This window comes from Stegostoma tigrinum, chromosome 9 (genome assembly GCF_030684315.1).
Source record: "Stegostoma tigrinum isolate sSteTig4 chromosome 9, sSteTig4.hap1, whole genome shotgun sequence".
NCBI lineage: Eukaryota > Metazoa > Chordata > Chondrichthyes > Orectolobiformes > Stegostomatidae > Stegostoma > Stegostoma tigrinum.
The window spans coordinates 11,230,321-11,246,291 of record NC_081362.1 but is presented as its reverse complement, the minus strand read 5'-3'; the positions used below and the strand labels follow the sequence as shown (position 1 = coordinate 11,246,291).

At 36.2% G+C, this 15,971-nt stretch overlaps 1 protein-coding gene across 1 annotated transcript in view; it reads left to right on the top strand.

The window, feature by feature from the left end:
* The window catches only part of LOC125454688 (GDNF-inducible zinc finger protein 1-like), a 34,388-nt gene extending 19,121 nt beyond the window's left edge, over positions 1 to 15,267 (top strand). Inside the window, exons 3-7 of the mRNA XM_048535729.2 lie at positions 4,588 to 5,568; positions 6,196 to 6,290; positions 8,610 to 8,777; positions 9,657 to 9,814; positions 13,910 to 15,267. Of these exons, the coding sequence (XP_048391686.2) occupies positions 4,588 to 5,568; positions 6,196 to 6,290; positions 8,610 to 8,777; positions 9,657 to 9,814; positions 13,910 to 14,089 (1,582 nt within the window). The 3' untranslated portion in view covers positions 14,090 to 15,267. The remainder of the gene's footprint in view (positions 1 to 4,587; positions 5,569 to 6,195; positions 6,291 to 8,609; positions 8,778 to 9,656; positions 9,815 to 13,909) is intronic.
* The last annotated feature ends 704 nt before the right edge of the window (positions 15,268 to 15,971 follow it).

Genomic DNA, 15,971 nt, shown 5'->3' with positions numbered 1-15,971 from the left:
TAGAATGTTAAACTTTGTCTAACTTGAGAAGCTGGTAATGTATATAAACAGTTTAGTTGTCAGACATACTATATTAGCACTGTCTTTCGAGAACACTTTACATTAAAGCAATTAAATGATCATTTTAAAATTCATACATGTGCATAGAATTGATAAGTTCATTGTTTCCATTTATTTTATCAGGTTTCTGAATTTAATAAGAAGATCTCTTAACAAGTATTGTTCTTATAATATCAGGGAATTGTGGCTTCATTTTTTTCTATTAAAAAAAGCCTTTTTTGGTTATCCCATAATTATACTTGGTTGTGCTCTGCTGGGACTCTAATATTGGTGTTAGTGAGACAATAGCAGGATCCTGGTTTATTTATCAAAATATATGTTTGTTACTTAGCCTTGAAATATTTTATTCTAGCCTGGTTAATCACAGCTGCTTTGGACATCCAAATCAATGACCAATATAGATGGATTATAGAGAAAACTCGATGCTTTCAAAGGGTGCTGCAGAATAATTGCTAAGAAAGCAGTTTTGAATGGAGTTTGTTTCTTTAAAACTGTTAGCATATGTGTAATGCATGAGTCCTTTGCAGCCAAGACAAAGCATGGTTACATAACTCAATTTTAAAATCATGTCTCCAAAGTTGTGATAATTTTGTTCAGAATTGACTAACAGGTATGGGTGAAAAAGTGATAAGGCGAAATATAGCTTTACGTTGCATCAAAGAGGGAAGGTGATGGAGTTGGTATTAATGTAAGACAAAATAAAAGGTATAAATCAATAATGCTGCATCGTGTTTATGTAAAAGTAAAAAACTGCTTTACTAAAATAAATTCATCTTCTGCATCAGCAATGAATTCTAAAGTCTATTTTTGTAAACTCTGGTGTTATAGATAACAGCAAAATTCAATTTTGATTAAAGTGTTGAATTTATTTGTGCAAAATTTATTCAGGACATCTATAACTTTAAAAAAGAAATTGCAATGTAGTGATTTCATTATCTAAGGTCTGTTAAAAGAAACAGCCAAAAATTAGGCCCTTCTGAAATCTGAGCTCCATTTACCACTCTAAATTAAGTTATGAATTCAATATCATTAATGACATAAACACAGTATTACTTAAAAGCAGTTTGTTCTTGCTGTGGGAATTTTTTTTTCAGACCTAACTGCTAGATAACATGACATTCTTTGTCTTGGCTATTTTACTGAAATTATGTATTTAACTTTATCATATCTAATTTTTTTTTGTTATCCCAGAGTTTCCAAAAATCTCAAAATCCTGGAATAACGTCGCAGTATTGCAGCCAACTTGTAACTTCTCTAATGCAATACTACCGATGGCTGTTTGAAGGCAATAGAATTATCATGGGATGCCTGATTACCATTACTTCCAACTGCTGTGCAACTGTAACCAATCACGTTACCTGTAATATTGCACCATGTTTAGATGTTGTGGATTCAGGACTTGAATGCATGACCTAGTTTGATACGTCAGTGCAGTAATGCTTTGGAGGAGCTACTTTTTAGATGACATGTTAAACTGAGCCCCGAGCTGCCTGTTCAAGCAGTAACTGTATCTTGCCAAAAAATAGTAAAGGGAAGAAACAGAATTGTGTCATTCAGTTGTCCAGCTCAATATTGACCTCTCAACCAAGACCACCAAGAAAATGTTGATTAATCATTTGTTCATTTGCCTTTATGTGCAAATTTGTTTGTCATATTTCCTACATAACAGCTGCAAATGTACTACAAAAAAAATTAGCCATAAAGTACTTTGGGATGTCACAATGATGTGGTAATGCATTGCATTATTAGATTCTTTCTATTCTTCCTGCACCTTGTGAAAGTGCTTGCCTGTTTTTGTGTTTTGAGCTTGAGATATATGTGGGGAATAATTCCATATTGTACCATTCTGTGATGCAGTGGTTTGGAATGACAACACAAGACTTATCTTCTGGTGAATATTTATGCAAGAACATTTAATATTTTGTATCTGACATGGATGCATACTTTTTAAAAATAACCCAGACAGCACTATTTCAAATAATTAGTGCAATGCATTACCAATCAAAGCCAAAATGATTTTCTTTGCAAATGCCCTTAAGTACATACTGCAAATATTCTTTCTACAAAGTTGTCTCTTTATTCATGTTCCTGATTCAAGTATCTCTGCAACAAAATCAACTAATTCCATGATTTTATTTTATTTTATTGAACACTTTGAAACTGAAAAAAAGACAGTTAAAAATGCAGTTTTGAAGTGATCTGAATTTTAGTTGCATAGAATATCCCACCAACCCTCAAGCTGTCCCCATAATACAGAGGGTGGGCTAGCACCAAAATTGGCAGGTTTCTTGCAATAATCAGATCAATAATTTGCAGTTGATCTCGTTAAAAGCTGGGTTGATCCGAACAACATTCTGCCCTGGCCAAAATGCAGCTGATATAGGCAGTCAGACAGGAGTGAGCAGACTGCTTTTAAAGACCTATGTGAACAAAGGTGGGAAGGAGACCTCATTATGGGAGTGCCCATGCATGCAGTGTACCACCCCACCAAGATGCCACCCACTCTTCCTTCCAGCCTGATCAAACCTTCGTCTGACAGTCCATTCTCCTCTTCCCTAAGGCCTAGGCTCCCTGCCCACTTTAAAACCTCATTCTCAACCTTTCCCTTGATGGAAACACTTCCTATCAAACTTTCCCTCAGACTTCTTTTAACCAACAACCCCAGCTTCTTTAGAGTATTCATGTAACTGACATTCCTGTCACTGAAATATTCTCATAAATCCTTACTATCTCAAAGTCTTCATATTGTTTCCTACTATTATTCACATGATGTGGATGTTTTAACACAGAAATTCTTGCAGTATTTGAAAATGCTTGCTGCTTATATAGTTACATGCTTACAAGTATGAGACATTACCTTACATTGTTTCTATAAACATACTGTTTAAGTTAAACCAATCCTGTAACCTTAGCATGGCAGGGAAAAATATATTTCTTTCTATCTCATTCTCAACTCTTTTCCCCATCTCATTCCCCTGTTCACCTGCATTTCTATACCTTCTTCAAACTTATTTTATTCATGACATCTGCCTCTTGCTGGTTCAGTCCTATTCCTAGTAACCTGTTAGCTTTCTAACCTCCTTCCTAGGCTATATAGTAATTGACGTTGTAAATAGTTCCCTTTCCTGGAGCCCTTCCAAATGATGGTCATGACCCTCTATTTCAAACATTTTACTTTTGATGTGTCTATATCACACCATCACCAACCCTTGAACATTTCACCCCCAGATCTGTGTTTCAGGACTTTCTACCCTCATCCCTTGATACAGATTTCTGCCCCTCCCACAGCAATAAAGCAACTCTAACCAAAGTTATAAACTTTGTGCATTGTTCTTCTTTGAATTGTGTGCAATGTTTAACATGGACACTCGTCATCTAACACCTTTTATTTTGACAAGTTTAGTTGGGCTACCTTCAGTTTTTTCCACTCCTGCCTATCCAAGGATAACCAGAGTATCACTGTGAAAATCCCATCTTCCAATAATTCAAGAATCCCTTGAGAATCCATCCTTAGACCACTCCTGTTCCACAGCCGCATGTTTGGTGATATTATCTGTGGATATTAGATCAACTTCCATATATATGCTGATGACACTTTGTCTCTGCCTCTCTCTCGTTAACTTTCTGGTGCCCTTCACCAATGCTGTACTATCAAACTGCTTATCTGATATTGAGTCATTTACTGTCTGTAATTTCCTCTGACTAAACATTGGTAAAGGCACACTCACCAACTTTCACCACTGCCACAAAATTCATAACCTTGCTGCCAGCTTCATCTTCTCCCTGGTCACAATCACAGAGCAATAAGAGCATATGAAAACTGGCAACACCATTTAAACTGGATTAAGCATTCAATTCTAGTTCTTTGCTTTCACAAATATGACCTACTGACTGTGTGCCATTTTCTGTCTTTGTACCTCAGACCATCTACCTTCACACTCAAGCTATTACAATGTTGTCTTGTCCAGTCTCTGATTATTCACCTTCTGTGAAAAAAAACATATTTGTTCTTGGTTCCTAAATTTATATAAGAAATTTAAAATCAACTTAATGTTTAAATCCACACAACACTTTGCTTATCCCTAATTCTGCAACGTTCTGTAGTGCAATATTTGCCTTGTCCTCCCTGGAACTTTGTTTCTCAGATGACAGTCTCCTGAGCTTTTTCCACTTCGCACAACCATTAGCAGTTCTCCCTTCAGATTAGTTTTGCTACTGTAAAGGCGCTATATATGGTCATTTCCAAAATTATATACTTTAGGGGATTGTTTTGGTGTAATTTATCTAAAAATATTTGCAGTTAGAAATCAAGTTACAGAATCAATGTCTAATTATTTGTGTTTCATATTGTTGCTATACTAGGCTATCTGGACCTAAAGTTGAACCATGATTCAATTATGTTGTAAGGAATTAGGTCGATGTAAACAGAGGGAAATTATTTATAAGATCATTTATGTGGTGACGTGATTATACTTTTCGAACCATGAAGACTGCATTTAAAATTAAATCAGGTGTTTTTCTTTACAGAAAGATACATGAATCTGGTCAAGAGAAGAAACCACCATTTATTTACTGGAAAATGGTGCCACAAGTAGATAAGTCAGATAACGCAGCTGATCCTGTCACAGACATCGGTAGTAACAGACACGGTTGGGATAGATCAGAAGATAATGGCTTGGTCACGAACATTAACAATTACAAGGAAACATACCTTGAGAAAGAGCAACATAGCATATCTGATACAGAGATCAGCTGCAATAATAGCAATGGCATGGAAGAAGAAAAAGATAAAGGTCGCAAGATTGCACAAAATAGTTCACTAAATAAGAAAGAATCTCATGTTAAGAATGAAGATGATACTGGAGAGGATGAAACTGAAGGCTTGGAAAATGATGATGATGACAATGATCATGACGGTGACACAGAGTGTGAAGTAGAAGCTGATGAAGAAAATAGTACAGAAGATGAGGATGATAATAGTAAAGATGAAGACTATCCACATGAACATGATCCTGAACCAAATGATTCTGATGAGGACATTGATGTAAAGAAAGGCAGTCAGAGGGGAAGATTACGAAAATCAAATCACAACATTAAATGTGACAAATGTGATGATGAATTTAATTCAAGAAAGGATTATGTGGTTCACTGCAAAGATATTCACCAGTCATTACCAGGGAAAGTCTATCACTGTGAAATCTGTGGGAAGGCTTTTGCAACGCACAACAGTTGGAAAGAACATTGTGCTTGTGTTCACAGTGATGAAAGGCACTTTGCCTGCACTTTATGCAATGCAACTTTTAAGAGAAAAAGAGATGTGAGGACTCATTATGCACGGAAGCATGAAGGGCGTATTAAGCGTCCACTGTGTTCTGTTTGTGGGAAAATTCTGAGCTCACGAACAGCACTGGTATTTCACATGCGGACACACACTGGAGAGAAGCCTTATGAATGCTCCATTTGCCATTCTCGATTTGCCCAACCATCACAGCTGAAAATACACACCAGGTCATGTCCTTATATTTAGTTTCCATTTATCCACGTTTTTCTACCTTACAGACATCCATCTGTACAAGGCATCCCTTTGTGAGAAAAAGGGCAAACAAGCTTTCCCATCTACAGAGTGTCTCCTAGTAGTGTGGAGAAGCAAGCTTTTACTTCTGTTAAGTCTTCTGTCCTGGTTAGATGGGTAGGTGAGCAGACGGGCAGCTGTCTTCTCCACATTTGCATCGACACAAGTTCGAATTAGATAACATCTTGCTGCATCAGTATGGCCTGTTTGAATGTTTTTGCTATTCAACAACCAAGAACTAATAAAGCTCATTACCGCCATTGGCAGATGCTCTGTCACGTCTCAGACAATTCCGAGACTCATGGAACAAGTAGCTTGATCTGGACTGTATTTGACTTGTTTTTAAGCGTGTTATTATAAGTTTATAAAATGACAGATTAACAGCTGTAAAATAAATTTTTAGGTTAAAAACGCATAATCAATTATTTTAAAAATGTAGATCCAGTGGACGTGAATCTATTTGTCTACATAGTGTTTGTAATGTAATTTGTTGTTTGAACTTTCATAAAATTGCATGTTTTGAATCCGAATTAGTTTTAAAAGTTATTTTATACAAATTTCAGGTCACACACCGGAGAGAGACCCTATATTTGTGAGGACTGTGGAGCCTGTTTCACCGATAAGGCTAAATTAAATGGTCATAAGAGAACACACACAGGTATGAAAATAATGTGAGTGTGTACTAAAATTATTGATGGAATAATCATGGCCTGGGTTGTGGAAAATTTCCTGATATCTCATCTAAAGTACTGAAACAAAAGGTACTGCTGGCACAAAATAAATATTATAATTTATTGTTTAATCTGTGCCAGTGATCTGGCAACCATATATCATATTTTCTAGGTGATCCATGCTGTACAATAACTAGTAACTTTGGCAAAGAAAACGTATTCTATGTCCAGATTTAATGTTGCCATTGTATGCAGCATTTAGCAAAGATTGAACAACATAATATAAGAACAACGTAATATAAGAACAACATAAGAACCAGGAGCAGGTCATGGCTGATCTTTTCATGGCCTCAGTTCCACTTACCCACTGTCTCACCATAACCATTAATTCCTTTACTATTCAAAAACTTTCTATCTTAGCTTTAATGAGGAAGCCTCAACTACCTCACTGGGCAGGGAATTTAACAGATTCACAGCCCTTTTGGTGAAGAAAGTTCTTCCTCAATTAAGTCCTAAATCTGGTTCCCTCTAATTTTGAGTCTATAACCTCTTGTTCTAGTTTCATCCACCAATGGAAACAACCTCTCTGCTTCTGTCTTACCTATTCCCTACATAATTTTTTATGTTCCATTTGCCTTCTTAATTACCTGTTGTACCTGCAAACCAACCTTCTAAGATTCATGCACAAGGACACTCAGGTCCCTCTACACAGCAGCATGCTGCAATTTTTTTATGTTCAAGTATAGTCCTTTTATTGTTTTTCCACCCAAATGGATGACTTTACATTCATCAACATTGAATTCCATCTGCCAAATCTTCTACCACTCACCTTAGTGTCATGCGCAAACTTTGACACAGTACACATGGTCCCCAACTCCAGATCATCTGTGTAAGTTATATACAATTACAGTCCCAGCACTGATCCCTGAGGCACACCACTAGTCACTCTTTGCCAACTAGAAAGGAACTCATTTATCCTCACTCTTTGTTTCCAGATAGTTAATCCTCGATCCATGCTAATACATTGCCTGCACCTTTAACTTGTTCAGTAGCCTTTTGTGCGGCACCTTATCAAATGCCTTTTGGCAATCCAGATACACCACATCTACTGGGTCTCCATTGTCCACTGTGCTTATAATGTCTTCATAGAATTCCAATAAATGCTCAAGCAGGGCCTGCCATTCATGAACCTATGCTGCATCTACCCAATGAGGCAATTTCTATCTAAATGTCTTGCTATTTCTTCCTTGATAGATTCAAATATTTTTCCCACTACAGAAGTTAAGCTAACCACCTGATAATTCCCCATCTTTTACGATATTTCATTCACTCCATCCATCCATCCTGCAAGTTCAAGCCCTATCTGCTCTTTGGTCAAGCAGTTGCTGGAGGCAGCATTTTAAGAAGCAATCTAGCAGAAAAGATATAAATTGTCTAATGACATCTTTATGTTCTATCAGTGCTAAATCCAGAGGGACCAACCTGAAATCTGGTCAGTTATAACACTGATCTTTATTGGAATTTTAAAAAAAAACAGAACTACTTAACCTATGCCCACACTTTAAAGTTTATGTGTGCGTGTGTCTGCGAACTCACAAATCTATGTGTGTACAGAGCAGTTTATTTTTTATTTAGACTAAGAGCTAAGTACAATACATAGTCTCTTATTTTTAGAAAACTTTGAAGAAACCCTGTCCCTATGTGCCTTTTACAGTCAAATGCAGCATGGGTAAAGAGGGAAGCCTTTCAGCCCTTCCTCCTCTGGTCTTATGATTGCGTTGTACAATGCTATTATTTGAAACTGACAATAATTTAACATTAGTGAAGTGACCACAGTTGTTCCCTTGCTACATTCTCTACTACATTTGTTAAGTATAGTTGACCTATCAATCTGATTTTTAGGTTATAGCTATAGTTCAATTTTCTGTGTTACTGATTATACTACATTCGTGACAATATCAGTCTATTCTCAAAAGAAAAGAACTCATAGTCAAGAAGAAATATTACTCAGCAAGAGACAAGGTCTGCTCTGTACTCATTTCCAAAGATGTTTTTTTGTTTTATGAAGATTTATAGATTTTTTTAGTGTAAATTCCTAACCTATGTTCCTGAACCATGTAGGAAATTATCTCTTCCTGCTTTCCACTGCTGTTCAAAATGTCTAAAGTGTGTCCTTCAGAAGTACTATATAAAGGTACACTTGAGAAAGTCAAACTTCTTTTCATTCTGCTGTAATGGCTTAGTTAATTAGGACAGTGAATCATACAGACCAGGAAAAAGAATGTTAACAATATTTTATATTACAGGGGAGCGCCTTTTCGGATGTGATGTATGTGGGAAACATTTTGCCACCAATGAGTACCTGAAATGTCACAAGCGTTGTCACATGGGTGCCAAACCTTATAAATGTGATGTTTGTGGGAAAACCTTTGGGCTAAGAGCCTCCTTGGCTCAGCACAGCAATATACATGCAGGTGTGTAACAATTTTATATAGACCATTAATCTATATTTCAAATTTATACAGTACATAGGTTATAATATGGTTTATATTCTGGAATAGAACATACTGAAATAATTTTTGGGTAAAGTTATCAAAAATGTATTACTTGTTTTTTTTAAACTTGTCTCTAAAGTGTAACATATTGTTAAAGAACCAGTCAAAATGGTCATGTTAGGAAAAAGCATGTTTGACTGTTTAATGTTCACATTGCGATATATTCTGTTCATAAAATAATATTGTAATTGTCTGCATTTGTCATTACCTCTGATGCTGAGCATCAATGTTTAAGTTTGAAAGGTCTGTGACATTATTTAGGATGATGTTAAGTTAAGCACTTAATAAAGAGCTAGTTGTTTACAGAATTAAACCTTACAAATGATCAGATTTTGTCCTGTGGAATGAGACACTTCTTAAACACCAGTATTCCTTCAACAAAACGAGGTGCTTAATTAACAGCAATCAGGTGCTGAAGCCTCAATTGTTAGGAGAATTTCATGCAGAGAATGAGCTCACTTGGTCCGTAATTTGTAATAAATTCTGAAAATAACAATGGAGTGAATAGATTTAAGCAGTATATTTTGAAATATAGGACAGATGATTTTAAGTTGTTCATTAACAAATTTTGCATGTGTACAAAGTAAGCACACTGGACAAGTTTAAAAATGTAAAAGTTGTGCCCAACATATAGAACAATAAATGAAGAAATCTTTAAAGGATGACCTAATACAGTGATGAGGGTCTATATTAATGATTACATATTCACACATTTACGCACAGTCCTAATAATTGAAAGTGGCATTATTGTCTCTTTATCTTTCAGTATTATTTCTTGAATCTTGTAATTTTCCACAGAAACACGTCCATATTTTTGTGAACAGTGTGGAAAAGCTTTTACCCAGCAAGGAGCACTTCGACGTCACCAACGAATTCATACAGGGGAGAAGCCTTATAAATGCAAGGCTTGTGAACGAACATTCACAGACATGTCCACTTTGAGAAGACACGTTTCTGTAAGGGCTGCCTAATTTTTACATTTCAAATTTTTTATTTGCTTCTTGAAAAATGTGTTTTGGAATCACATTGTTAACAATTATCACTTAAAGGGTTTCATCCCCACAAATAAGAATACATTCTTGATATATATCATTATAGTAGATAAAATATGCCTGTATTGTATGATGGATTGATATTTCTCTTGTCTCTTTCACAAGTTGAACATTTGTGCAGTTATTTAATTGAAGAAAACTTATCTTCCTTTTTATATTTAAGAGTGACAGCATATTCCTGTATAAATATTCAGTTTTACCACATAATGGAGTTAGGTGTTTTGAGGATGCCACAACATTTCCGTCACTACTGATTCTGAACTGTGCAACCAATACTTTACATTTTATGTTCTCACCTCAGCTATTTGTGCTCATACGGCCCTCATTATAATTTTCTTAAGCCCAAGGACCAGAAACTTGAAATGATTTCACAAATAGCTATCCCACACAGAAATCTGAACACGAAACTGATTAAACTGTAAAAAGCGCTACCTTGTCCCATTATCACCTTGTCCTACTCTTGTCTACTGAAACTGTTCATCATTTCAGGTTTATCCATGAAAACAAATACAACCTCTGGTTCTTTTCTCAACTTCAAATCATCTTAAACTCTTATCTCTCCTCCACTCGTATCTCCAAAATTAACTCCAAGAAGCTCATGAACTTCTCTGTCACCAATACCACCATATTAACTGCCTATACTATTTCTTTCCCTTATATCAATCCAATAGGCAAACCTTCCTCTGAAGTTCCCTGTTGTCCCGGCCCTAAAATCCCATGTCTCTCACTTCTCATCAAACTCTGTATGTGCCTCATCCAAATTCATGTTGTCCATGAGACCCATTTCCTGCTCTGTTAAACTTATTTCCATTAAACCTAACACCCAACATCCACTCATGGTTCCCATTTTGGCCAATATTATAAACAGATGCTGTCTCTCCTTTAAATCTGGTGTCAGCATCCCTTTCCTCAAATGCCTAAGCCGTGACACCACTCTCCTTGCAAACACCCTTTTATTTTTAAAGTTCTTGAACATGTTACATGTTTCTGCATTTCCTACATGACTGGAACAGCTCTTTTCACAGTACAAATGACATCATTTGTGACGATGATAAAGATTAAATAGGAACGTAGGGAACAGGAGTAAGTCATTCAGCCCTTAAGCCTGTTTTGCCATTCACAGAGATCATGGCTGATCTTTGGTCTAACTCTATATACCTGCCTCTGGCCCATATCCCTTAATACCTTCGCGCAAATAAACTTATTTGATTTAAAATTAACAACTGATCTCGTATCAACTGCCATTTGTGGAAGAGTCCCAAACCTCTACTATCCTTTGTGTATAGAAATATTTCCTAACGTCTCTCCTGAACAGTTTGGCCCTAATTTTTAGATTATGCCCTCTAGTTCTAGAATCCCCAACCAGTGGAAATAGGATATGTAAACTATCTCTTGTTAATATCTGAAGACTGCAGTCAAATCACCCCTTAACCTTCTAAATTATAGAAAAAACAGGCCTAATTTATGTAATCTCTCATCATAACTTAACCCTCTCATTAACATACATTGTACTCCCTCCAAGGTTAATATATCCTTCCTAAGGTGTGGTGCCCAGATCCACACTCAGTATTCCAAGGGAGGTCAAACTAAGGTTTTGCCTAGCTGCAGCATAGGTTCTGCATCCTCAGGCTTCAGTCCTTTGGATATAAAGGCCAGCATTCCATTAGCCGCCTTGACTACCTGTTCACATCCATCTCTACCTGCAGCAGCCTTTGACAGAGTTGACCACACCGTGCTCTTCTAGTTTCTCCCCACCATTGTCCAGCTGTGTTTAGAACTGCTTTCGTCTATCTGCCAAACTGTGGTCAGATTATCACCTTAAATGGATTCTCTTCCCACACTCACATCATTGCCTCCAGTGATCCATCCTTTGGCATGCTCCTCATCTATATGCCGACATTTAGTGACATGACCAAATCCACAGCATTAGGTTTTACATATATGCTAACAAAAAAAAGTTACCTTCCCACTACCTTTGTTGATTTCTTGAGTGTTGCTAAAGACTAAACCAATTTATTTGGTCCCCAAAAATGAGCTTCCAAACATTGATTGGTTCATCTCTGTAACCACCTATTTCACCTCTATAGCATTGTCAAACTTCATCCATGACTCAGATCATCAGCTGCTGAGATACTCATCCATCCTTCTGTGTCTTGTAGACTTCAATGCTCTCCTGGCTTGCATACGATATCCTTCCTTCTATAATTTTGAGGTTATCCAAGCTTTGCTGCCTTAGTCTTAACTCATACAAATTTCCATTTGGCAGTCGGCTGGGTTAGCTGTAATTTGACAGTAATTTGAATATACCTTGTGAGTCCTGATGCTGACTTAAAAAAAACATGGACTTTGCCAAAAAGTTTGATCTTCAGAGGTATGCTATCAAAATTCGGTCCGAGGACACATTTAGAAGATCTCTGAATAATGTAGACTGGGGTTCAATGGATATGGCCTGCATCTAAAACTTTTAAGATTGTAGCTGATAGGAAAGACAACACAGGTAATTTGCAATTCATCTGTTCATAAATGGATATCAATACCTTGCCTCTAAAAGACTAGCCAGGAGACAATTACAAGAGAGAGGGGATTGATGGGGGATGAACTCTTGTGTCTGTTGTTTCTGGTTCCAACTGTCAAAATATTGAGAGAGGTAGAGAAAGCCCAGGATCACTTGCTTTCATACGAGGACGCTAACTTTCCAGATTCAGTCCTGTCCTCACTCGGCATCCACACGTTCACCAGATGCCATGAATAACAGTAAGGTGAGGTAACTCTACATTATTTTTTTTCACATCAAATGCAATAAAACCTTTCACTTGGCTTGCTTTCATTGAGAATTCCTGTCACATCACCAACTGGGCTGGTTTTAATGTTGTGGTTCTGCTGGGTTTAGTACTGGGAGGCTATTTCTCTATAAAGGTCATTCAGCTCAGCTGAATCCCATTCAGACTTTAAAGTTCTGTATTTACAAGTGACAGGAGCAGAAATCAAGCTTACAATCTCTTACTCACCAAGGATACCAAAGATGATATGCAACTAAACTATGTTTTATCACAAGTTCAAGTAATTCAGTGCATACCACACGTTAAAGGTAGGAACATTAGAACCAGGAGCAGGCAATTCAGTCCCTTGAGCCTGCTCTGTCATTTAATACAATCTTGGCTGATCTCATCTTGGCCTCAACTTCACTTTCCTGCCTGCTCTCCATAACACTTCAGCCCATTACCAATTAAAAATTTGTCTGTCAGTCTCCTTAAATGTACTCAATGTCCTAGCATCCGCCACTCTGGCGTAGTGAATTCCACAGATTCACAACCCTTTGAGAGAAGTCATTTCTAATCTGTGTTTTAAATCTGCTACACCTTATCCTAAAACTGATCTCTCATTCTACATTGCCCGCATCAAGAAACAACCTTCTTATGTCTACTTTGACAATTCCTTTCAGCATCTCATATACCTCAATTAGATCTCCTCATATTCTTCTAAACTCTAGAGAGTATAGACTTAAACTGCTCAATCTTCTTTCATAAGACAAACCCACATCTCTGGAATCAATCTAGTGAACCTCCATTGAACAGCCTCTAATGCAACAACAGGCCTCTTCAAGAATGGGGACCAAAACTGTTTGCAGTACTCCAGGTGTGGTATGGCTAATGCCTTGTAAAGTTGCAGCAACACCTCTCTACTTCTATACTCTTTCTTTAGCAATAAATGCCAAAATTTCTGCTGTATTTCATACTGCTTCTTCTGTGATTTGAACTTAGGACCTTCGTGTCTAACTTGTCAGGCCACCAGACAATACTTTTGGTCATAAGTTTGTGTATTCTGAAAACCATTACTCTTCTATACATTTATATTGTATGCTGTCTCATTCCTGCTCATGTTTTCTGTATAAAAACAAAAGGTTGCTCTTAAATAATAAGTGCTAAATATTTGCTATGTGTTTATCCAGCAGTTTAATGGGTAAATTCATTTTTTGTTCACCTTACCTTTTACTGTTAGGTTCATGACCGAAGTGCTCACTGGCGATCATACTTGATTGATCTTACCTCAAAGAAAGATCATAATTGGTCAAAAATTGAAACTTTAGCAGATGTTTGCCTTTCTGATGACCCTGTATCTGTGAGCTGGATGAATATTGGGACTGAACAATCAGTGGAAGGAATACAACCTGGTCATTGACCCATGTTACTAAAACAGATGAACATAAGTATGTATTTACAGTGAAAAATAGGTATATTTTTGTTTATAATGCACCGTTTCTGTGAAAAGATAGTAATAGTTCAATCATATATACCACATACACAGCTTCAGTTTGTCAAATGGACAGTAATCACCTAGATTTTAATTTCTCAGGGCTTTTATTGAATTGTCCGAGTTTAGTCCAGTAATACAAACCTGAAATATCTAATTGTTTTGTTTTGATTTAGTGGTAGTGAAGTATGGGTAATCATAGTCAGACATGATTTATTTTCTACAGTTACAGTTAATATTTAGTACTTTGCTTTTGGAAATCAGCATATCAACATCTTGTATTATAGAAATTAACTGTTTTCATCAACACCATCATTTTCTCCTTTATATTAATTCTAAAATTAAGAATTCTATATGTTAAAAAAACAGTTTGCTTCATTGACACAATAAACAAAAATACACCTACAGTATAAGATTTAAACAGTTGAATTATTTTAATCACTTCAGTGGCAACATTCCAAAATGTAACGGTATACTTGTTTGACATCTTCTAAATAATCTCATCTGATGTGTATTTGAAAATATATTTTTATTTCTTGTAATACTAGAAACTTTTAATTATTAAACATTTTCTGTGAAGATGGCGATTTGCATTCAGCTTGTATCCCTAAATTAATTTAAAATATATTTTATGTATTTAAATGCAATGGTGTAACTCCTCGAATGTTTAATAATCCTGAACTCTGGAAGTTCAGAATAATTTGATTAATGACATAAATTGCCATGGGAATATTGCTATGCCTTGCTGTAGTTAGAATCAGACGTGTGGTGTGGTATTATGGTAGGTGAATGGTTTGTAGGTAGAGAAGCAAAATGCCAAAAAGAAACATTATAATTTGAACAGAATAGGTCTTCACAAGGTATCCACCTTTGTTACTTTTTGTAGATCTGGTGTTGATCAATTTTTCAATGTTGTTATACCGAAATGTGAAGATTGAATGTTCTTTTCCTCCACTGATCAAATCTACAGTTGCATATTTTGGAACATACTACAACCTTGGTCATATGAGGGATAATGGGAACTGCAGATGCTGGAGATTCCAAGATAATAAAATGTGAGGCTGGATGAACACAGCAGGCCAAGCAGCATCTCAGGAGCACAAAAGCTGACGTTTCGGGCCTAGACCCTTCATCAGAGGCCCGAAACGTCAGCTTTTGTGCTCCTGAGATGCTCCTTGGTCATATGAGGACTAGCTGCAATTTTCTAGTATGCAGTGAGAACTCATAGTGGTCATGTATTTACTCAGTACCTACAGGGACTACAATGTCTTGTTTGCCAATAATGTCATATCACTGCATTATGAAGTCCTGTAGTAAGGGTCATTACTATATGATGTAATGTTACTGATCTTTTGTGTATTGTATTCTGTTTATTTTCTTGTATGGTCATTTGGAGAGGACATCTGCAGTGGTACAAAATTACTTATACAAGACTTCCATTGTAATTTAAGGATGTATTCATTGATTCTAATGTGTTAAATATACCATGATGGTATATTTCAATACATTTGACTTTGAATCGTTAATAGAGATGTCACATTGAAAATTTCAGTGCAATAATCATTTCAAAACACATAATTGTTAATCTATTATAGTAGCAGTATGAAATCAAGGAATATTAAACTGTGTTTTAATTCAAACAAACTTTAAAAGTCAGTGTGCTTTTAATTTGTTTTATTTTAGTAAGGCAACAGCATATGAATATTTAATACCCAGCTTCACAATTCTTCATTAATGGAACTAACCTTTTACAATTAATGAAAAGTTCTATACTTCTACAATTTTGTTTTAAATCTATTATTGGAACTTT